At 30.9% G+C, this 25,684-nt stretch overlaps 4 protein-coding genes across 4 annotated transcripts; 3 read left to right on the forward strand and 1 right to left on the reverse strand.

Annotated features, from left to right (window-relative positions):
- Positions 1–1,157: 1,157 nt before the first annotated feature.
- On the forward strand, positions 1,158–5,556 carry LOC111615291 (PR domain zinc finger protein 16-like). Its single transcript, XM_023356711.1, has 2 exons — positions 1,158–1,959; positions 4,650–5,556. Exons 1-2 carry the CDS (start codon positions 1,741–1,743, stop codon positions 4,995–4,997), a joined length of 567 nt encoding a protein of 188 aa, XP_023212479.1. The 5' UTR covers positions 1,158–1,740; the 3' UTR covers positions 4,998–5,556.
- Positions 5,557–7,636: 2,080 nt separating this feature from the next.
- LOC111615283 lies at positions 7,637–8,320 on the forward strand. Its single transcript, XM_023356702.1, has 2 exons — positions 7,637–7,678; positions 7,912–8,320. The coding sequence occupies exons 1-2, from the start codon at positions 7,676–7,678 to the stop codon at positions 8,257–8,259; spliced, it is 351 nt and encodes a 116-aa protein (XP_023212470.1). The 5' UTR covers positions 7,637–7,675; the 3' UTR covers positions 8,260–8,320.
- A 447-nt stretch (positions 8,321–8,767) lies between these two features.
- LOC111615290 (PR domain zinc finger protein 16-like) lies at positions 8,768–13,176 on the forward strand. The gene is made up of 2 exons (XM_023356709.1): positions 8,768–9,569; positions 12,260–13,176. The coding sequence occupies exons 1-2, from the start codon at positions 9,351–9,353 to the stop codon at positions 12,605–12,607; spliced, it is 567 nt and encodes a 188-aa protein (XP_023212477.1). The 5' UTR covers positions 8,768–9,350; the 3' UTR covers positions 12,608–13,176.
- Positions 13,177–14,757: 1,581 nt separating this feature from the next.
- LOC111615285 (alpha-tocopherol transfer protein-like) lies at positions 14,758–25,622 on the reverse strand. The gene is made up of 5 exons (XM_023356705.1): positions 25,331–25,622; positions 17,889–18,122; positions 17,599–17,792; positions 15,606–15,716; positions 14,758–14,928 (listed from the first exon to the last, which is right to left on the reverse strand). Exons 1-5 carry the CDS (start codon positions 25,419–25,421, stop codon positions 14,758–14,760), a joined length of 801 nt encoding a protein of 266 aa, XP_023212473.1. The 5' UTR covers positions 25,422–25,622.
- Between the last annotated feature and the right edge of the window lie 62 nt (positions 25,623–25,684).

Here is a 25,684-nt window from a genome sequence, read left to right on the forward strand (position 1 = left end):
TAAAGAAATAATTTTTAACGATACAATGGCCACGATTATTATTATAAAAAGTTTACGTTAGGCTTAACATCGACGAAAATTCAACACGAAGCGACATGCAACAGAAAAAAATTTCAAAACGGGATAGGTTAATGTATTTTTTCGTACATAATCGGTTATCCGAAAAATAAGTTATTTGAATAACCCTTGTTCCCATTTGATTCGGATAAACGACGCTCTACTGTATAAGGATTTGACACCATATTAAAATCTTAATATTTGCGCAAACTTCAAAATATATTTTATAAATGCAATGAAGAGTCTTTCACATAATTGCATTTATAAAACTGTTTATTGTAGTGCTTCACAATAATAAAAACGTATTTCAGAAAAGTAAATGTCTTCTCGTTACATTTCTGTAAAGTTTTAAAAGTTATAAGCTGTTATAAGTGTAAAATTAAAATAAAATTTCTACAAAACTGTAAATAAATGAAAGTGATATTACAATAGAATTATTTTATTTAAAGTTTTTTAAAATGTTTAAAATGTTTTGTTTAAATAATATTCGGTCGTTTAGTTTCAAAATAGTATTAGTAGAAATTTCAAGAGAATTAGTATTTATATTCTTTTTGTTGAAAACGAAGTTTTCAGTTTAACACTTAAATGAAAATCGCACATTTAGCGCTAAGTTAGGCTAAGTATCTAAAACTACAGGGTGGGGAAAATTTACTTCATACTCCTGCTATAGAGCATAGGATGTACTCAAAGAATGTAAGTTGAGCACATCATGTAACGTGCATAATTTTTTAACCGTTCCAGGTAGGTCAATAACATCGTTCAGCAACCAATTCCTTGTGAAATTCTGACCCGTAATGATATGTGGCATGACCTGTTTTCCATTTACAGTTTCGGAGTTGCATTTAATACGACCGCCATCTTTATGGCGGCTATGTGTGTAACACACATCAATCTGTTTCCTACTTGGTCTAATATGTTCCAGACATGAACGAATTAATTTTGAGAACATTTTATATTTTGTAGCAAGGGTGTTAAGTGACCTTTTATCCCACCCTGTATTAACAGTGGTTGTGGATTCACGCCTCTTCAGCTAGCTGGCTCGTGCAGTGATCTGTGTTTTCTTCATATGTGCAGCACTTCATTTTCATATCACTTCATTGTATTTAGTAAAAGCTTAATTTACTTTAAATTGAAATAGTTAAATACCTCTACTGGAAATTTCAAAACATTTAAGTTACAATAAGGAATAAATCAGCATTTATTATTTGTATCCTATATTTATAATCCAATATTTAGAATAATTATTCAAAACTGAATGTTTTAGTATTTGATTTTTCACTTTTTCTGACACTAGTAAGCAGCGAAAATGCCATTGTTGGACCATCGTGATTATCGTGCTAACAAGACGGCAGCTGGTTGAAAAGAAATGAAACCAGACATATTTGAGACAGATCACCTTTAAAACTTCTTGGAGACTTTCTTCGCGAGGATTCAATCCCAGATCTTTAAGAATATTAGATTGAACCTTTAGCCGCATGATCATCTGATAAGTCTTGATTAATTGGTTAACAATAACATCAATTTCAATGCTTTGTGAAGAAACAATAAAATAATTAACGAATTGTTATTAGATCGAAAAAATCAGTAAAGTTACAAAGCGAAACCATTTATAACGCCGAAATTTATATAAATGAGAAATTTTTATTTGGATTTTAGGTTAAGAAAGTACACGTAACTGAAATCATGAGTCATCCTACGAAATATAGGCCATTTCATTGTGGTTATTGTGATAAAAAGTATACAACAATAACTAACTTGAAAGTGCACATCAATGCCAACCATCATACACTCCGGAAGATAGCAAGTTCAAAGGAATTAGTGAGCTGCAATCAATGCGATAAACTATATATCGAATTAGATCATTTAGACAGACACAACCTTCAAAGTCATTCTCTTTTTGAAGTACGTATTGTAATATTTTATTTGTTCTTTCTTTACTATGAGAAATTATATACTTATATCTATTTATTATTGTACAGTATGTAATCATAGATTTTTTCCTGTGTTTTAATTTGTACCCAAACGATTATTATTCTCTTATATTAAAACCAGTTGCTTGTAGTTACAATAATCTAGTTGGTATGTAATTTGAGATGTAAAAAATCAGACGTGTTATCTGAAGTAAGAAAATTTTGTGGAAACAGAAAAGCGAGTGGACTTATAATTTCTCTACTAACAGCGAAATAGCCCACCAGCGACCTAATGGGTAAAATTACTGAACACTTGTTGAAGTTGCAGGTTTGCACTTCATTCACCGCTCATCACATTGAGCCTTACGACAATTTTTCACATGTTTAAAACCGAAATAAAGAGCAGTTTCTCATAGAAAGTAATTCGGAATGCAAATTCCTTTGACAGATTGCCTACGTGTTGTGGTGCTTTATATTATCAATCCTAATACTAATGTCACAAAAGCTTTCTGAAATATACACGATTCCTCATGTTGCTGATGGTCAGATATACAATTTTTAAAATTGTATAGTTTAGTACTTTGCATGCAGTAAATGTGTATTTTTTGCAATGTTCACGTGAGCCCGCGCATTTTCACGGGGTTATTAAAATCAAAAATTTTATGTCAATTGTTTTCAAAATGTAAACGTCTTCGTTAGAAAAAATGGCGAGGGAGAAATTAGATCAGAGGTCACTGGTTGTAGTAACAAGTCAGTCGGAAAGTTGACACATAGCTGTCAAGAATGCACCCTCATCGTCAACTAAAGTCTATCGCGTGTTAGATTTCCCACGACAATGATATAAAAGCGAGCCACCGGAAGCTCGAGAGTTCGCACACGGAAGTTATAAGCGGTCTTAGTGATTCCCCGTCTGGCGCACCTCCATGGAACAAACTCGACCTAGTTCCCAAAGAAGACAACGGTAGAAGACATTGACAACGCCCAACGCTTTCATAAAAAACTGTCATCATCGCCTATAGGACTCCTCTAACTTTAGAGGTAATTATCAGTGGACTGCCAACCCTTTCTCGTAAGGGAAGTAGGCATAGCTGTCATAGAATAGACTAAGCAGTTGTCAATCATAGACTTTGTAATCTTATGTTAATCGCCTCTTGCCTATATAACCTATAGATATATGCATTTAACTCTGTGTAGCCTCCTGTATTTTAGTGTTAGCCGTATAATAAACGCTTTGTTATTTTGTTAAACCTATTTTCCCTCTCTGAAAGGACGCCTGCCGACTTGCACACCTTCCTCGCCACTCGATAAAAGCCATCCGAACGACAAAGTGGGCAAGTTTTACAAACTTGACGTGTAAGTGGCAATTAGGGAATTACCCCTGTGCCCTCGTAATCTCACACTCAAATGAATTTAGAAAGATCCACACTGGAGCAGCTTGACTTAGGAAGGTGCTCGACATTCCAGGTCAACTCAGCTCAGCACGGCAATGTTACAACGTAGTAGAGGCCAGAAACACATTTGTTTAACTCCTTTGCTACCCATGTTCCGATTCAAATGCAATTAAGAAATCCACAAAAAATTCATTTTTTGAATGAAATAATTATTTTCGCTTAAACGCGAATCTAACATCCAAAAAAATTTCCGGGAAATAATTCCTGCGAAATAAAACCCCCCACAAAAAGTGTTTTTACAGAAAAAGTATGTAAAAAATAAAAAGTTATGTCATTTCTTTTAGTCTTGCAGACGAAAAGAAGGGCTTTAAAAAACTTTTCTTAGAAATAAGGATGGACACACGATGTTAGACTTATTAAGATTTCACATTATTCTACGGTCCTCTTGATAGTGTTGTGGAACTAATATATTTTTTCTGAAATATGTGACTGGTCTCATACAATCATAATGTCATTCATAAAGTTGTAGCCTGAGCTGTTTAATGCTTTATAAAATTTTTAAAAATTCGAATATTTCAATAAATAGTTTTATCACAGAAAAAACAAATCCAAAACAGGATTGACAGCATGAAAATTTATAAAATTTTTATGGTTTTAATTTGAGCTTTTCTTCTGGTGTACTGTTTCTCATTAACAAACAAGATAGACAAACCATGCACTCAAAAGTATTGGACGAAACAAGGAGTAATTTCCTTATTGCAAGAAATTAATTTTATATGATAAAACATTTTCTGATACAATAATTTTTAAATTCAGAAAGTTTACGTATGACATTGTGTTTGAAACACTACTTTTTTGCATTTGTTTTTGCTTGAAATTTACTTAATAATTTTCGAAACAAAATACTGAACTGATCATTTTATTATGTGACACATTCTACGACACAAAAAAAAACTTTGCTACACTTATTACAACAATAAATATATTACTTATAACAAAGAAATTGAAATTATCTCACTCCTATTTTCAATTTAGAAAAGATTTTTGCTCTCTTTATGGTAACATATCTTAGAATATGCTGTTTTTGTAAGTAAAGCATTTGTTACTTTTAAATGATTTTAAATGGAATTAAATGTTTTCCATAATTTTTTGCTCGTTTATTAATAAACTAAACGACAAACTTTCAGTAGATCCAGAATTTATTTTAATATCGGTTTAATGGTTTTAATACTAAACAGTTTTTTTAATTGTGAAAGATATTTTTGTAACATCTAAAAATTTTATTCTATAGGAAATTACAGAAAAATCTGAAAGTTCCCAAACTGTTGTTGAGGAATCTGAAGGTGAATGTTCAACAAAACAAATCGAGACAATAAATTTAAGAGATTCAGCGAGATTTGAAGATAAAACTGAAATAGAAATTATAGATTCAGAAACAGAAAATGACAAACTGTTAAACGAAAGTGAAAAATCAAAACAATATCTTCAGAGTTTCTGTTCAGAAAGTGCAGAACAACAAACCGTTTCGAACAGAACTTCTAACCAATCATCTGCGTGCCTATTCAACTGTCACATTTGTCCTGCAATATTCACTAATGAAAAGTCATTGGACATTCATTTATTGTTGCATCGTAAATAAAACATACTTTAATATTTAATTACAGTAAGAACAGAATTTCATACAAAATTATCGATATCTTTTGTTAATTTAAAAAAAAATAAAAACAAACATAATTTTAATGTCAAAATCTCGTATCGTCTTACATTCCCTACTATTATGTATATATATAAGAAAAGGAAATGTTGGAATGATATCAAAGTTGATTCTCCAATTGTTTGCAAATTTCAATGATTTTACCGACCGAAATCAAAATTGTTAAAAAGGAATAAACTTCCTTGAATATGCATGCCTTTGCGTGCATTGGTATTTGTTACGTTTAATATATCAGAATAGAATAAACAATTAAGAAATAGCATTCAGCATGATAGCTTTTGTATGAAGGGCATTTAAACTAATAGAATTTGGTGAAGAATGAAGATAATAAAGAAATAGAGGAGTCACGTGTTGTATGTAGAACGGAATCTGACTTATTGACGATTTAATTTCTTATGAGCATTTACAATTTTTTGTGAAGCTCATCACAATCCTAAAAGTTAAAAAAACTAGCATTTTATACGAATTAGTATTATAAAATTTTTCACAGTAAATCTTCGTCACGGATGTTGCTATACTCAATGTCATTGATTATTAATAATAATATAAAAGTTATTTTTTGAATAAAATCTTATAACAGCTAGAAAAGTTATACTTTGTTTCTAGATTTTTTCAATTATAAAATATTTTGATTTATTCAATAACTAGCAGATAAGCCCGGCATCGCTCGTGCAAAAAGTAACGATAGCGAAGATTAAGATTATTACATTATAGGCAATCTTACCCGTTTTCACAGAATACAAGAATTAGGTCCCCGTTTCCATACTAATTACAGAATTTTCAGATGAGTCTAAATATATGTTGGATTTCCCGCAAAATTTAAAAACAGCATCGGCGCCTGTAAATCACGCATGTAGCTTTCTCTTAAGACTTCCACTGTTACTTAACGCTTCCATTGTCAGGAATACACTTCTTTCATCGCCACGTGATACCCTACTAAAATGCAGTTTTAAAAAAAAATGCATGTAAAATAGTACAGTAGAAGCTGAGTTCTTTAGTATAAGCCTTATTTCTTCCTTTCTCCCCCGCGAATGGGAATTTCGAAAAATTCCTTGTTAGTGTAGGTTCTCTTGACGTACCCTAACAGTGTACCAGATTTCAACTCCTAACCGTTTGGGTTCTGCGCTTATTGTTATTATTTGATTCTTAAAACACTATGTAGTGTAATAAATTCAAACACTTGGCGTTCTATCATCTTTATTTAGTTCAGTTAATACGTGTTTAAAATACACGGTTCAGACGTAACATGCCCTTCTTCAGCCAATTAAAATTATACATATATAATTTTAGTTGGCCGAAGATTCAAAAATGAAATCCATCAGTTTCCCTTATATCAGAGAATTGTACGAAGAAACAGACAAAGAAACAAGAAAGATCAATATAAAACTCACACCAAAATACGAAAAACTATCGNAGTAAATCATTATCCAAAATTTTTAAATTGCAGACACAACATGAGAAGGAACGACGGTTAGCCATGCATCAAGGACACCAAGCGGACAAAAAAAACAAAATTAAAGCCAAAATTAAAGCCAAAAAAACCAAAATTAAAGCCAAACAACCAACGAAGAAAAGGAAAGAACCGCAAAAACAAATAAAAATTGTATTAAATAGTATACAAGATCCCGTGTACATGTAATGATACCAAGTTGTACATAGGAGAAACGAAACAAAAATTAAAAGTGAGACTTAAACAACATGCTTCAGATCTGAGATATCACAGAATGAACTCCGCATTCCATGATGACTGCACATTAAATGACTGCAATATAGACCAAAATAACATAAAAATTTTACATACAGGAACAAAAACATACAACGAAAAATTTAAAGAAAGTGTAGAAATCATTAAAAGTAAAAACTGTATAAGTAAAAATTGAAGCATAAAAATAACTGAAAATTGGGTTACATTACTATGAAAGGAATTTGAAAAATGTAAACATAGGTAAAAATGTAAAAATTAAAAATTCTTTAAAGCTTTTTATAAATTTTTAAAATAATTTTTTAGTTTTTTATAATCTTTTCATAATTTTTTATGATCAATTATAATCTAACTTCTTTATTCATAAAGTTGTAGCCTGAGCTGTTTAATGCTTTATAAAATTTTTAAAAATTCGAATATTTCAATAAATAGTTTTATCACAGAAAAAACAAATCCAAAACAGGATTGACAGCATGAAAATTTATAAAATTTTTATGGTTTTAATTTGAGCTTTTCTTCTGGTGTACTGTTTCTCATTAACAAACAAGATAGACAAACCATGCACTCAAAAGCATTGGACGAAACAAGGAGTAATTTCCTTATTGCAAGAAATTAATTTTATATGATAAAACATTTTCTGATACAATAATTTTTAAATTCAGAAAGTTTACGTGTGACATTGTGTTTGAAACACTACTTTTTTGCATTTGTTTTTGCTTGAAATTTACTTAATAATTTTCGAAACAAAATACTGAACTGATCATTTTATTATGTGACACATTCTACGACACAAAAAAAAACTTTGCTACACTTATTACAACAATAAATATATTACTTATAACAAAGAAATTGAAATTATCTCACTCCTATTTTCAATTTAGAAAAGATTTTTGCTCTCTTTATGGTAACATATCTTAGAATATGCTGTTTTTGTAAGTAAAGCATTTGTTACTTTTAAATGATTTTAAATGGAATTAAATGTTTTCCATAATTTTTTGCTCGTTTATTAATAAACTAAACGACAAACTTTCAGTAGATCCAGAATTTATTTTAATATCGGTTTAATGGTTTTAATACTAAACAGTTTTTTTAATTGTGAAAGATATTTTTGTAACATCTAAAAATTTTATTCTATAGGAAATTACAGAAAAATCTGAAAGTTCCCAAACTGTTGTTGAGGAATCTGAAGGTGAATGTTCAACAAAACAAATCGAGACAATAAATTTAAGAGATTCAGCGAGATTTGAAGATAAAACTGAAATAGAAATTATAGATTCAGAAACAGAAAATGACAAACTGTTAAACGAAAGTGAAAAATCAAAACAATATCTTCAGAGTTTCTGTTCAGAAAGTGCAGAACAACAAACCGTTTCGAACAGAACTTCTAACCAATCATCTGCGTGCCTATTCAACTGTCACATTTGTCCTGCAATATTCACTAATGAAAAGTCATTGGACATTCATTTATTGTTGCATCGTAAATAAAACATACTTTAATATTTAATTACAGTAAGAACAGAATTTCATACAAAATTATCGATATCTTTTGTTAATTTAAAAAAAAATATAAACAAACANCAAAGAATGTAAGTTGAGCACATCATGTAACGTGCATAATTTTTTAACCGTTCCAGGTAGGTCAATAACATCGTTCAGCAACCAATTCCTTGTGAAATTCTGACCCGTAATGATATGTGGCATGACCTGTTTTCCATTTACAGTTTCGGAGTTGCATTTAATACGACCGCCATCTTTATGGCGGCTATGTGTGTAACACACATCAATCTGTTTCCTACTTGGTCTAATATGTTCCAGACATGAACGAATTAATTTTGAGAACATTTTATATTTTGTAGCAAGGGTGTTAAGTGACCTTTTATCCCACCCTGTATTAACAGTGGTTGTGGATTCACGCCTCTTCAGCTAGCTGGCTCGTGCAGTGATCTGTGTTTTCTTCATATGTGCAGCACTTCATTTTCATATCACTTCATTGTATTTAGTAAAAGCTTAATTTACTTTAAATTGAAATAGTTAAATACCTCTACTGGAAATTTCAAAACATTTAAGTTACAATAAGGAATAAATCAGCATTTATTATTTGTATCCTATATTTATAATCCAATATTTAGAATAATTATTCAAAACTGAATGTTTTAGTATTTGATTTTTCACTTTTTCTGACACTAGTAAGCAGCGAAAATGCCATTGTTGGACCATCGTGATTATCGTGCTAACAAGACGGCAGCTGGTTGAAAAGAAATGAAACCAGACATATTTGAGACAGATCACCTTTAAAACTTCTTGGAGACTTTCTTCGCGAGGATTCAATCCCAGATCTTTAAGAATATTAGATTGAACCTTTAGCCGCATGATCATCTGATAAGTCTTGATTAATTGGTTAACAATAACATCAATTTCAATGCTTTGTGAAGAAACAATAAAATAATTAACGAATTGTTATTAGATCGAAAAAATCAGTAAAGTTACAAAGCGAAACCATTTATAACGCCGAAATTTATATAAATGAGAAATTTTTATTTGGATTTTAGGTTAAGAAAGTACACGTAACTGAAATCATGAGTCATCCTACGAAATATAGGCCATTTCATTGTGGTTATTGTGATAAAAAGTATACAACAATAACTAACTTGAAAGTGCACATCAATGCCAACCATCATACACTCCGGAAGATAGCAAGTTCAAAGGAATTAGTGAGCTGCAATCAATGCGATAAACTATATATCGAATTAGATCATTTAGACAGACACAACCTTCAAAGTCATTCTCTTTTTGAAGTACGTATTGTAATATTTTATTTGTTCTTTCTTTACTATGAGAAATTATATACTTATATCTATTTATTATTGTACAGTATGTAATCATAGATTTTTTCCTGTGTTTTAATTTGTACCCAAACGATTATTATTCTCTTATATTAAAACCAGTTGCTTGTAGTTACAATAATCTAGTTGGTATGTAATTTGAGATGTAAAAAATCAGACGTGTTATCTGAAGTAAGAAAATTTTGTGGAAACAGAAAAGCGAGTGGACTTATAATTTCTCTACTAACAGCGAAATAGCCCACCAGCGACCTAATGGGTAAAATTACTGAACACTTGTTGAAGTTGCAGGTTTGCACTTCATTCACCGCTCATCACATTGAGCCTTACGACAATTTTTCACATGTTTAAAACCGAAATAAAGAGCAGTTTCTCATAGAAAGTAATTCGGAATGCAAATTCCTTTGACAGATTGCCTACGTGTTGTGGTGCTTTATATTATCAATCCTAATACTAATGTCACAAAAGCTTTCTGAAATATACACGATTCCTCATGTTGCTGATGGTCAGATATACAATTTTTAAAATTGTATAGTTTAGTACTTTGCATGCAGTAAATGTGTATTTTTTGCAATGTTCACGTGAGCCCGCGCATTTTCACGGGGTTATTAAAATCAAAAATTTTATGTCAATTGTTTTCAAAATGTAAACGTCTTCGTTAGAAAAAATGGCGAGGGAGAAATTAGATCAGAGGTCACTGGTTGTAGTAACAAGTCAGTCGGAAAGTTGACACATAGCTGTCAAGAATGCACCCTCATCGTCAACTAAAGTCTATCGCGTGTTAGATTTCCCACGACAATGATATAAAAGCGAGCCACCGGAAGCTCGAGAGTTCGCACACGGAAGTTATAAGCGGTCTTAGTGATTCCCCGTCTGGCGCACCTCCATGGAACAAACTCGACCTAGTTCCCAAAGAAGACAACGGTAGAAGACATTGACAACGCCCAACGCTTTCATAAAAAACTGTCATCATCGCCTATAGGACTCCTCTAACTTTAGAGGTAATTATCAGTGGACTGCCAACCCTTTCTCGTAAGGGAAGTAGGCATAGCTGTCATAGAATAGACTAAGCAGTTGTCAATCATAGACTTTGTAATCTTATGTTAATCGCCTCTTGCCTATATAACCTATAGATATATGCATTTAACTCTGTGTAGCCTCCTGTATTTTAGTGTTAGCCGTATAATAAACGCTTTGTTATTTTGTTAAACCTATTTTCCCTCTCTGAAAGGACGCCTGCCGACTTGCACACCTTCCTCGCCACTCGATAAAAGCCATCCGAACGACAAAGTGGGCAAGTTTTACAAACTTGACGTGTAAGTGGCAATTAGGGAATTACCCCTGTGCCCTCGTAATCTCACACTCAAATGAATTTAGAAAGATCCACACTGGAGCAGCTTGACTTAGGAAGGTGCTCGACATTCCAGGTCAACTCAGCTCAGCACGGCAATGTTACAACGTAGTAGAGGCCAGAAACACATTTGTTTAACTCCTTTGCTACCCATGTTCCGATTCAAATGCAATTAAGAAATCCACAAAAAATTCATTTTTTGAATGAAATAATTATTTTCGCTTAAACGCGAATCTAACATCCAAAAAAATTTCCGGGAAATAATTCCTGCGAAATAAAACCCCCCACAAAAAGTGTTTTTACAGAAAAAGTATGTAAAAAATAAAAAGTTATGTCATTTCTTTTAGTCTTGCAGACGAAAAGAAGGGCTTTAAAAAACTTTTCTTAGAAATAAGGATGGACACACGATGTTAGACTTATTAAGATTTCACATTATTCTACGGTCCTCTTGATAGTGTTGTGGAACTAATATATTTTTTCTGAAATATGTGACTGGTCTCATACAATCATAATGTCATTCATAAAGTTGTAGCCTGAGCTGTTTAATGCTTTATAAAATTTTTAAAAATTCGAATATTTCAATAAATAGTTTTATCACAGAAAAAACAAATCCAAAACAGGATTGACAGCATGAAAATTTATAAAATTTTTATGGTTTTAATTTGAGCTTTTCTTCTGGTGTACTGTTTCTCATTAACAAACAAGATAGACAAACCATGCACTCAAAAGTATTGGACGAAACAAGGAGTAATTTCCTTATTGCAAGAAATTAATTTTATATGATAAAACATTTTCTGATACAATAATTTTTAAATTCAGAAAGTTTACGTATGACATTGTGTTTGAAACACTACTTTTTTGCATTTGTTTTTGCTTGAAATTTACTTAATAATTTTCGAAACAAAATACTGAACTGATCATTTTATTATGTGACACATTCTACGACACAAAAAAAAACTTTGCTACACTTATTACAACAATAAATATATTACTTATAACAAAGAAATTGAAATTATCTCACTCCTATTTTCAATTTAGAAAAGATTTTTGCTCTCTTTATGGTAACATATCTTAGAATATGCTGTTTTTGTAAGTAAAGCATTTGTTACTTTTAAATGATTTTAAATGGAATTAAATGTTTTCCATAATTTTTTGCTCGTTTATTAATAAACTAAACGACAAACTTTCAGTAGATCCAGAATTTATTTTAATATCGGTTTAATGGTTTTAATACTAAACAGTTTTTTTAATTGTGAAAGATATTTTTGTAACATCTAAAAATTTTATTCTATAGGAAATTACAGAAAAATCTGAAAGTTCCCAAACTGTTGTTGAGGAATCTGAAGGTGAATGTTCAACAAAACAAATCGAGACAATAAATTTAAGAGATTCAGCGAGATTTGAAGATAAAACTGAAATAGAAATTATAGATTCAGAAACAGAAAATGACAAACTGTTAAACGAAAGTGAAAAATCAAAACAATATCTTCAGAGTTTCTGTTCAGAAAGTGCAGAACAACAAACCGTTTCGAACAGAACTTCTAACCAATCATCTGCGTGCCTATTCAACTGTCACATTTGTCCTGCAATATTCACTAATGAAAAGTCATTGGACATTCATTTATTGTTGCATCGTAAATAAAACATACTTTAATATTTAATTACAGTAAGAACAGAATTTCATACAAAATTATCGATATCTTTTGTTAATTTAAAAAAAAATAAAAACAAACATAATTTTAATGTCAAAATCTCGTATCGTCTTACATTCCCTACTATTATGTATATATATAAGAAAAGGAAATGTTGGAATGATATCAAAGTTGATTCTCCAATTGTTTGCAAATTTCAATGATTTTACCGACCGAAATCAAAATTGTTAAAAAGGAATAAACTTCCTTGAATATGCATGCCTTTGCGTGCATTGGTATTTGTTACGTTTAATATATCAGAATAGAATAAACAATTAAGAAATAGCATTCAGCATGATAGCTTTTGTATGAAGGGCATTTAAACTAATAGAATTTGGTGAAGAATGAAGATAATAAAGAAATAGAGGAGTCACGTGTTGTATGTAGAACGGAATCTGACTTATTGACGATTTAATTTCTTATGAGCATTTACAATTTTTTGTGAAGCTCATCACAATCCTAAAAGTTAAAAAAACTAGCATTTTATACGAATTAGTATTATAAAATTTTTCACAGTAAATCTTCGTCACAGATGTTGCCATACTCAATGTCATCGATTATTAATAATAATGTAAAAGTTATTTTTTGAATAAAATCTTATAACAGCTAGAAAAGTTATACTTTGTTTCTAGATTTTTTCAATTATAAAATATTTTGATTTATTCAATAACTAGCAGATAAGCCCGGCATCGCTCGTGCAAAAGGTAACGATAGCGAAAATTAAGATTATTACATTATAGCCAATCTTACCCGTTTTCACAGAATACAAGAATTAGGTCCCCGTTTCCATACTAATTACAGAATTTTCAGATGAGTCTAAAAATATGTTGGATTTCCCGCAAAATTTAAAAACAGCATCGGCGCCTGTAAATCACGCATGTAGCTTTCTCTTAAGACTTCCACTGTTACTTCCATTGTCAGGAATACACTTCTTTCATCGCCACGTGATATCCTACTAAAATGCAGTTTTAAAAAAATGCATGTAAAATAGTACAGTAGAAGCTGAGTTCTTTAGTATAAGCCTTATTTCTTTCTTTCTCCCCCGCGAATGAGAATTTCGAAAAATTCCTTGTTAGTGTAGGTTCTCTTGACGTACCCTAACAGTGTACCAGATTTCAACTCCTAACCGTTTGGGCTCTGCGCTTATTATTATTATTATTTGATTCTTAAACACTATGTAGTGTAATAAATTCAAACACTTGGCGTTCTATCATCTTTATTTAGTTCAGTTGATACGTGTTTAAAATACACGGTTCAGGCGTAACATGCCCCTCTTCAGCCAATTAAAATTATACATATATAATTTTAGTTGGCCGAAGATTCAAAAATGAAATCCATCAGTTTCCCTTATATCAGAGAATTGTACGAAGAAACAGACAAAGAAACAAGAAAGATCAATATAAAACTCACACCAAAATACGAAAAACTATCGTCTAGAATTATTTTTTTTATTTAATTTATTTAATCATACGACCCTATGGCCATTGGCCTTTTTCAAGGGTCAAAGAAAAATTAATGATACAGACGTTTACCAAGTATACAATCAACAAAACAATAAAAAAGAACAGAGAAGAAAAATACAATAACAACAAAAAAAATACACTCAACTAATCACATATCAATATTTTTACAGCCCGTTTAAATTGTCCGTAAGTACACAATTCTTTATATTCTTCTTTTAAGGCATTCCAACTATATATAAGTTGATAAATTGGTNTATAATCTAACTTCTTTACGACGTAAAAATATGCTGATTAGAATGGAACTGGATAACAAAGTGATAGATGACAGTATAAAGTAAAGCTAACGAGGATATGTCTATTTGTGTTTTATTTAGTACTGTAAATATACAGATTTTTTACATAATAATAAAATTCAAATTTAATATCATATTCTGTCTTAACCACGAAAGAATACAGACATAAGCAAAAATATCTTGTACTGATGGTACTACATCCATCTTTTAATTTTGTCACCTAAAAGGAAAACAACGAAAATAGACAATAAATGTGTAAGCTGTATAAATATGTATTCAGCCATGATACCCAGTTTATAAATAATCCTNACGGAATTATTCTAAATTCCTCTTTGACTTGAGGTTTTAATTATTCCAGTATTTTTCATTTTCTACATAAAATTCTTCGTTTTCCATTATCAGTTGATTCGGACTGGACCAATCGAAAGAATTTAAAGTTCCTCCAAATTCTACAGGAAGATACTTTGGATCGATTTCTTTATGAAGAGCTTCCATGTTCGAACCATGAACATGTACCTAGAAAACTCTTCAGGTTAATAAATCTATTCTAAAAACCATAGAAGCTTGCATATTTACTTTATGCTAGTCTCTAAACTTCCATAAGTTACCACCTTAAAATTAATACTTGTAATAAATATCATGAAATTTTGTTAAATTTTATTTATATTTTAAAATAAATAATGAAAATTTCAATTACCGTACAACATTGAGTTAGTTGAGTAAGATCCAATATAGTAAATAAAGTGCAATTACAAGTAGTATTAGTTTTATACATGAAGAAATATATTTAAAATATTAAATCAAAGACTGTGTCCTACTCGACATGAAACATGGCGTAACATTAACAGCAAGCAGCCAAAATTAAACACCACTCTTCCGTTTAATACACCGTTAACGATCCTTAAATTAGTATTAACTGAATTATGGTCATCAATCACTATTCTATTTGTATTGTTATTCAAGGCTAATTCACATGCGTTATTATATGTAAATTATAAATGTTGTTAAACAACAATATATTTATTTTTATTTATTACTTATATCATTTGGTAGTAGTGAAACTTCTCATAATGAAGTTCTTAATATAAACGAGAATTTTCTTTAAATTATTTTTTAAAACTTGTATTAAAGACTTGTAATTCTTCGTTTTCTTATATAAAGTAAATATGTTTAAATATAAAAATTATAATTACCCTCTGTCTTATTTTCTTCGGGATTAGAGGACGAAACATTGCATGGATGCCAAGGAGATAAGCATTCATATTAACAAAGTGAATGCTCTTGTATGATACTGGGAGAGTTTTCTACATTTTCAAAAATAAAAACTAAATAAATAATTATATAATATCAAGTATTCAATCTGGAATAGAAAACTACAGTAGAAACTCGCTGTAACCTTTTCAAAGAACCGATGAAAATACGTTAAATCGCGGAATACATAAATTTCAAACATGCTCAAAAAACCATACCATATAAAATTTTCCATAAAAGTCATTATTCAGGCAGAACTTTATTAAAACTTGCGGCGACAAATCACGGACTGGTGAGATGGCGCCACTCCTCTAGGAGTTTCCCGTGAATCCCGGATTGAAAAACGGGGACAAGGGTTTTTCCCGGATGGGATTCTGGGTATTTTTGCTTTTTCTTGTCGGGTGATCGCTGCCATGAACACGTGTAGCTCTCTTTCAAGTGTACTCGTAAGATGGTTGTAAATTAATGTTGTTTTAGTTTAAAACGTGGTCGTGGACTTAACTAATTCACGTTTACCGCCTTCTGATAAAGACAGTCTTTGTGGAGATGAAAATGGATGGAGAAAGACGGCCAGATTTCGTCTAACCGATGGCGGCCATCCATTACCTCCAAGCTTTTTCTGTGTGGTTATCAGAATTAAGATCATTGTCAACATTTGATTAGTCGATTTTGAAAAAACTTTGCCATTTTACATGATTTACTATGTGGCATCCATGTTGCAATAAAAATTGAGATCCTTGATTTCATATTCGATATACAGGGAGGAGATCAAAGTTACAAAGAACGCAAATTTTTTTCTACTATTTTATGCCAGCGACCGTGGTAGCGGGCAAGTGGTCATCTTACATGGAGCCTGAAACAAAATGATTGATTTTTAGCGCTTCGACTCAATTGTTAGCTCGTGTATAAAATGGAAACGAAATTTGTGTAGTTTCATATAACACAACGTACTTTTCATTGATCATTTCAACTATGTACAGAATGAACCGTACAATCATTCTGTATAAAACATGTCTAGTGTGTACCACTGTACATGTTTTACACAAATATAAGAAACTGTTAAACCTATCTTCTGAAAGTAATCAAGGATACTTGTTTCTTTTTCGTTGTGCTTTAAATATGTTTTTATCACAGCAGTTTCCATGTTTGAAACATAAAGATACACATATCTTTTTGTCAATATGGTCTAAACACGAAATACAGTTCATTTAAGTTTTTTAAAGACTATTATATGAGCTAAAATTTTTTCTGGATATACGTTAAATCCCAAATTCGCAATTTCGATATACCGAAATAAAGTAACGTCGATTCTTCGATTTATTAATAAATCGAAGGTTTATCATTGGTTCCTAAAAACCTTAAGGCTATTAGGTTCCAATCACAGGTTCCTAAAAATCTTAAGGTTTTTGGAACCAATGATAAAACGTATTAAATTACACAAGGTTAAATAGAGTTTATACTGTATATTTTTACAAAGGTTAGTGAGGTTTAAAATAAAAATAGCCTGTGGAATAAGTACTTTTTTATCCAAAGTGAATTTGCAATATTTCTTACACATTTAGAGTGGATTAAGAAATACTCAAAATAACGCATGTTTAACGAGGAGTGTATAATGATCAATTATTAAGTATAAATAATTGGCAACTTTTTGGGTATAAAAAAATTAGACTTATACAAGGAGTCGATAATTGTTTAAACATTGTTAAAAAAGTTTTAATTGATATGATTTACTGTATAATGTTTCCATCGACTCACTAATAACAATCTTATAATCTAGATGGGTTGATAATAATTGGTTAATCTTAATCTACGCTATTGTTACTTTTTGTCTGAGATACTGCCGGGATTATCTGTTAGGAATAGATATAATATCTGTTATCTTATTTCGCATATCGATACTAAATAATCATATTACATTAATTTTTATGTACTCACATAAAAGCATGATACAAGTAGTTTAACTACTCTAGGAGTTAATTGAACGACGTGTCTCCACGATACAGTTTTAGCATCTACAATTATTGAAACTCCATTTACTTGAAAGGAATGAATATTTAATGCAAGATCAATGTAAAGCATTATGCATCTTCCTAAGTCTATTGCAGATATTTTTGTCGTATCCCAGTGACCTATATGAAAGAATAAATAAAAATGTCAGTATAGTTAATATATAATTTTCTATAACATTTTTCTGATGACATATAAAAGACACATTAATATCTTACTCGCTCTTCCAAATCCCAAGAATTTTTCACCATCAATGCATAAATATCCCATGACATTTTCTTGTAAAACGTGTTCTAAAGCCGATGGTGTTAGATTTTTTAGTTCTTTGACATGTCTTCTGACTGAATAATAATTTCTTAATAATTGTAACGCATTTTCTTTGTCATATTTCCTTGATCTTAAAAACCCGAGTAAAAAGATATCATCGGTTCTGGAATTCAGTTCTGTCTCTTCTACAACGCAATCAAAAATATGAATTAAACATTTTTGTAAAGAGAATTAACGAATGCAATCAAAAGAGACATTTCTGTTTCTTTTTATAATTACAAATCAATTAAGACCTACATTATAATTGTTTTAGTACAATAAATTTCTAAAAATATTAAATAGAATGAATATACGCAGTTTACGTATTAAAAGCTAGTGACATTTATCAATAACGTATGATATAAAGAGCATTTTTTGATATAGGATGAAATGCATATCGAGTCTTTATGATCCTGTCAGTCCGTATATTCTACAAAATGAATATAGATAAGGATTAAATTTTACATAATAATACATATAATATTTTTTTAAAATTTATAACTTCCACGATTGATTATTGGTTACAAATTGACATTAAAAAAATATTGGGTAATTGACTGGATAAAATATATTTACAAGATATACTGTGGAAGATAAAATACAGAGGGATAAGTAAAACAGTTATAAAGTAAATAAAGTTGAAGAATATTACGTTATAAAATGGTATAGATTGTTATTACCTATAGATGGGTAGAAAATACGAGGTGGGTGGTGCTTAATATACCAAGAGAGTAAATTGATTATTTAATTGCGTATTCTGAAGCTGTGTCTTTTTTTATCTGCTTTTACTGTCACAACTAACTGCATAGACAGACACTGGACAGCTTTCCCTTATATCCAAGGCTTTTTTGAAGAAATTAATAAAAGACAAAGTAAAAATAAAGCTTTTTCCGACTTACAAAAATTACAAAATTAAATACAAAATATCAAGCCTGAACAGAGCAATTAGATGGAAGATAAATAAAGCACAACGAATGCAATCTATTCCATACTATGCACATGCGACAACCCGAAAAATTACATAGGAGAAACGAAAAGGAAAGTACGAGTAACACTAAAAGAACATATCGCCGAATTGAAATAAAAAATAAATTCAGTTTTTTACAAACATTGCACAATAAATAATTGTAATATTAACAAAGAAAAAGTGAAAATTTTACACAGACATTAATTTAACAGAATTTAAAGAAAGTTTTGAAATAAAAAAAAAAGCCAAATAGATAGAAGCAATAAAAATTTAAGCATAAACATTCACGACAATTGGTTAAAAATATAATAACAAAAAGAAGGTTTATTTTATTATATGAATGTTCTTAAAAATTTTTTAATATGACAACTAGATTAAGCTGAAACTCGTTAACACGGGCGTCACAAATATGAGCTAGATGCTGTTTAGAGTAATGCCAAGAAATTTTAACTGTGAAAATATTCTTAACTGTAAATCAGTAATTTTAAGCAAGATGTATACCATTTAACACCTGCTTACAAGATATTACAAAAGAAATGTTATGTTGTAACATATTATAATATAAAATAATTTGTACTATGAGAAATTCATGTTCATATTTTATTATTTAGCTGGCAGAAGAGATTTTGCTTAAAACGCGTCTCGGCGAACAGGATATTTTCAAATTTAGATTGATAACAAATGCCCAGTGTCTGTCTATGCGTCTAATTGTGACAGTAAAAACAAACAATTACTTATGTTAGATAAGGTAGAGGCGGACACAGTTCGGATCATGCTTAAAGTCAAATTTAAAAAGTTTACAAATACGAGTTAAATTTACAATGTGCTTTGTTTCACACACAAATGGTGTCCAACACACAAATAAAAATAAAGGTCAAATATTCCAATATTCTGAACAGGTTTATTTTGTGGTTTTAGGACCCTTAACGCTCAAAGAGCACAAAGAGGCCAAGAATGTTATGTTAAGAAGAGTGGTCTGGGGTTAGTGTCCCTAAATGGGCTTAAAGAAGTCCCAAGTAGGGCTCATAAGGCTAGACCCTTGTGAGGGCTCATAAAGTTACGTGTTGTTGTTATGTTTATATTTTATTCTGTTTGTTATGTTTTATGTTCTGCTTTATTTATTTACCTAATTTTTAATGGCCAAGGAGAATGGAAAGATTGATAGGAAAGTTGTAGTATGAAACCCAGCCCCACCTAACCTAACGTCTTTTGGATAATTCAAAGTGGTTGAAATAGGGAGTCCACAGTGAAGTATCCAGCGATAAAGATTTCCAGCAAACTTGGAATAAAGACTTTTGAAAGACCTAATACCACTGTTGGTATTAGCTACAGCCTTCCGGGAGGACTGTAAACTTAAAAGGGCAGCAGGTCCCCATTAGAAGAAAAAAGAGGTGGAGGAAACCCGGAAAACTCCACCAACCCAGCTGAGGGAAAAGCCAAAAAGATGTTTAATAAATCCAACGGGGAGCAAAACGAAATGGGGGATGCTGGAAAACCTTACCGAGAGAGTTTGTAACAGCATAGTAGGAAGTGAAGGAAAGATTCACCACACAATCTCCAGCAAGCGTGTAGTTTTGTGTGGTGAAAGGAGACATTGTTGTTCCTTGAAGAGTCAGTACTTGTGGTTATTTTCTTTTCCATGTTTTGTGGTTCTTGGAGTTGGTTGAATTTTTGCTTTTTCAGTTCTTGACATTTGCTGATATCTTGTCTTGCTGTTGTTGTTTCTTAATGTTTGGTAACAAATGTAGTTCGGAGCGGGCAGTGCAGCGGGGAAAAAGAAAAGTATAACATTGGTGAATGTTTAAAGAGAAAGGTGGCAGAAAAGGTTAGTTAATTTGGGAAGGAAATATGTTTTAGAGCTGAAGATAGGCAGAGGAGAAAAAGTGGCTAGTGTTACTTAGTATGAAGATGGGAGAATGATGATATGTTAGAAGAAGCTATTTATACACACACACAGAAGACATGCATACAATCGTAATTTTTTTTAACCCTCCAGGAAGGCCGGTGAAGCAGGGCCTAACCAGAGGTTTTTGTAATTTTTATGCACATACAATTATTCTACTGGCTATGGTTAATGATGAGATGAGAGAAAGTAAAGTGAATATTTACAATGAGTTAAGTTTGCTAAAGTACAGAGTACAAGTTTATAAGTTAAGAGGATAAGAGATAAAGCATAATGGTAATGAAATGTATGTAGAAAATTAAGGGAGCTAGGATTTGTGGTGAGTTTGTAATAAATTGTTAATTGATAGAACAATAAAAGAATAAAAGAAAAATTAATATAGTGGATTATGGTAAGATAATGTAAGAAACTAAGGAGGGAATTGGGCTAGGGGAGGGGATGGCAAGGTATAAACTAGAGGCAGGTGAGAGTGCATGTGAGGTGTATAAACTATGAATGTGTAAAAATAATAGAATAAAAGTTAAAAGCATGTACAGTATATTAAATAAAAAGATGTTTTGCTTAAGTGTAATTTAATTTAGAAAGCCCAAACCCCAAAAAAGGATTTGGGCAGGAGACTAGGGAGATTTATGGTAAGATAGTAACAGTCAAGAAGTTAAATGTGTTTATGTTTTAATATTAATCGACAGAAATAGTAAAAGAATGTATATTGATAAAATAATACAAGATTCTAAAAGTTTAAGGGGGAATTGGGCTGGTAGAGGAGGGGTAATATTGAAATGGAAGTAGTGCAAGTAAAGTGTTTAGACTGATAGTTAATTAAAATAATACAATAAGTATGTGTACAAAATAATAAGTAGAAGAGATGGTTTATATTAATGTAATTAAGTTTGGAGAGCCCGAGCCCCAAAAAATGGAAATGGGCTAGCAGAGCTTCGGAGTTCTGATGTATTTGTTAGAGTCAAAATTATTAAATGTGTTTATGATTTATTATTATACAATAGAAATAGTAAAAGAGTATATATTAATATGAAATGCTACGAGATTTCAAAAATTAAGGGCGGAATTGGGCTAGTAGGAAAGAAGTAAAATTTAAAATTGGTAAAAGTGCATGAAAAGAGTTTAAACGATGATTGAATAATATATAATAAATTATTATGTTTGTGTACACGGTAGTAAGTAAAAAGATGGTTTAAATTGATGAAATAAAATTAGAAAGCTCAAGCCCCAAAGGAGGGAAATGGGCTAAGAAAAGTAGAGAGATTTTGGTAAATTGCTTAGAGTCAAAAGAGTTAAATGTATTTATGTTTTATTATTTTTAGTTAGAGGTAATAGCAGAATTTATATTAAATTGGAATATTACCTGATTTTGAAAACATAAGGGGGAAAAAGGGCTAGAAAAACTAGGAAGTATTAGTGTATAAGTTAGAGATAAAATTATTAAGTGTGTTTATGTTTTATTATTATGCAATAGAAATAGTAAAAAAGAGTATATATTATTATGGAATAATATGGGAATTTAAAATCTAAGGGAGGGAAATGGGCTAGGTAAACTAAGAATGGTATAGGTGCATGTAAAGTGTTTAAACTGTGTTTGAGAGAAAAGAATAAATAAATGTATTTGTGTACATGATATTAAATAAAAAGTAGTTATTTTAGGTTTCAATTTAAAATAGAGAGCCCAAACCCCAAGGAGGGAATTGGGCTAGGAGAAGTAAGGAGTAACCAATTATTTTAATAAGAGTCAAGATCTTGTAATAGATACTGTTGTATTATTATTCCTTAGGATTATAGGAGAATTTATATTAATATTAGAATTTCACATAAGTTACTAAAAATCAAAGGAGGGAAATGGGCTGGAAGAGGTGTCTAATGTAATAATTTAGTGGAGGGTAAAAGTGCATGTAAAGTGTTAGTGTTAAGATTGTGTAATTTATAATAATTAATATGTTTGTGTACATAATGATAATTAAAAGATATAAGTGTAAAATTAGATTGGAGAGCCCAACCCCAAAAGAAGGAATTGGGCAAGGAAAGGTAGTGAGATTCGATAATATAACTAGAGGCGATGCTTTGTGTTAGTATATGGTATACTAATGTACAGTACTTTAGAATTAATAAAGAATTTGTTTTAATAGTGTAACTATAACAGTAGAACCTACAACTTTGGTGAGAGTTTGAACAAGTTCGTCGAGGTTGCAACGCATCAACGAGTTATTGTTAGAAGTAATCGCCTTCGGGCGGTTGTAGAACAAACGGCGAGACGTATCCAAACTTGCCTGAAGCTCTGATACACACGTTAACTCCCAAGTCAAACTTAAATGAAACTGATCGATATCCAGACGTGCCAAATAGAATTGACAAACTTTCGGAGTTAACTCTTAGAACATAGTACTCCCAAACTGTACTTAAAAATTGATCTTCCTGGGAATTTAATTAATTAAACTCCCGCTTCGACATCAACCCTTTTATACCCGTCGAATGCGAGTTGGTCGACCAATCAGTGCTTACTAGGCTGTAGTACTATGCAAGTAACGTGTGGCGTAACACTCGGCCGACCACTCAGCGATTACCAGTTGTAACGCTATGCAAATCAGTTTTTACCGAGCCATATCCTTATGCAAATCATGCCGTGTGGCGTGATTATCTGCTAACCAACCAGCGATCGTGCATTCAAAAATCCAATGGCACTTTCAACGGTCTGTAGAAGAACGTTACGAGTTCAAAGGAAAACTGGAATCGTGTCTCTACACGATCCAACCCCTACACTTAAGTTCACGGTTGCACTTGCAGAATGCAGTTCTATGTATATGGGAAGGGAAAACAACTTCAGCAGATGGGGGCCATCTGGGAGAGGCGGGGCGGGATGGAAACACTTGTGGATACTACTGTTAAAAGGAATAGGTACCAGAATGTCACTAAAGTTAGACTGTTTACGTTTATATTATGTCTTTATTTTAGTAATCCAAATGTTCAAATAATTCCCTTTCTATAATAATTTTTCTTACCTGAGTTTTTTAAAATTATTGAATGAAATTACGTGACCTTCTCTATTTCAATGTATCGTTACAGCGGAATTAATGTAAGTAAATTCTTTTCTGTTAAACTTTATTTACTTTATAACTGCTTTACTTAGCCCTCTTTATTTTTTCTTCTACAACAACTCTTGTAAATAGATTTATTTATTCATTAATGTCAACTTGGAACCAATTGGAACCAATAATCAATCATGTGAGTTATAAATTAAAAAAATATATATATTATATGTATTATTGTGTAAGATGTAATCCTTATCTATATTCCTTTTGTAAAGTATACCACTGAAGAAGGGTCATTAATACGAGATATGCATTTCCTCCGATAAAACCTATATCAACAAATTCTCCTTGTATGATATCTCACTAAAAAAAGCCACTAGCTTTTAATTTTTTAAAATTCACAACAAAACCACTAACAGAACGTATAATTAGTTACGCAGTTTTGTAATTTTAATTTACATACATACAATACTGCCGACAATTGACGCAGAAACAAGGTTTCTACTTTCATGAATAATATGGATTCGAATTTATTTTGAAACTTCCTAATTTATCATGCAGAGTACAATTCATCAATAATTAGCATAACTTTCTTTTAGTATTTAGCATTAAACATGCCTCACTTTTATCAATTAATACCACTTTCGTATCACTTTAGCTACAGAGCAGTGGGTACCGACACGAAAACGCCAATAGCGTCAATATTTTTTAAAAATTAATTTGTTAAATTTGAAATTAATAATTAAATATTATTCTTATTTTTCTGAATGTCGTATGACAAACTTTTATAAAATAATTAAGCTAATATATCCACATTATTTATAACTCTAACGTTAAGTCACTTAAATACTATTATTTTCCGGCCTGTGGACACAAGAAAGATTTTTTTCCATCGAAATTCGTAAATATGGAAAACACTTTGGGTTCAGCTGTCCCAAATGAGGGTAACAAAGTGGTGAAAAATCAAAAAGTTTTCCCATAAAAAAATCGAAGGTTGCTTTCTCGGGTTCAATTATGAAACCCCCAGAGCAACACGCTGACGACTTAAGCTAAAGAATAATAATAATATAATCTTGGGGATGAATAAAACTATGAAAGGAAGCGAAGGTAAAATCAGACACTCATTGTATGGTTTTAAGAAACTATAATAATAATAAAAAAATCACATAGAAATTCCTTAACTGATTTAATAATTTGCATTCTATATTACGAATAATGTTGCAAAATAAAAAACAATTTTAAGGAATCAATTAAAATAATATTGTAGTCTCTGTACGGGAGTAATAGAAGAAAAAAGTTGGAAACCCCTTAAATAATAAACTGCTATGCATAGAAATGCCAAATACATGAATAATAATAATATAATAAATTTAATTTACGGTTATTAATTTACTATTTACAGTTACTTAAATTTAATATTATATTATAAGAATAAAAAATAATTACTTAAAACCATATCTCTAAATTCTTCTAGTTCCTTTTGTTTCCATGTACATTGTTTAGTTAAATCAATATCATCCCTGGTTATAATTTTCATGTCCTTCACGTTGGAGGTTATTTTGTTTACTAAAACCGTAAATTAAATTATATATAATTACGATATTTTTGTTGCGTTATCGACTTAGATTAAACTGTTAGAACAGAGAGAGCGATGGTTACTCCGATAATGGTGGATATGAAAAAAAAAAATGATAGCATTTACCATGACTCATCAACTTTTATAAAACTTGAATGTGAAAATAGTTCAAAGTTCCTTAAAATATATATATACAGCACCGGGAACATAAAATTGAATAAAGC

Source organism: Centruroides sculpturatus, unplaced genomic scaffold (assembly GCF_000671375.1).
Source record: "Centruroides sculpturatus isolate CEXI.00-Female unplaced genomic scaffold, Cexi_2.0 scaffold1435, whole genome shotgun sequence".
Lineage (NCBI taxonomy): Eukaryota > Metazoa > Arthropoda > Arachnida > Scorpiones > Buthidae > Centruroides > Centruroides sculpturatus.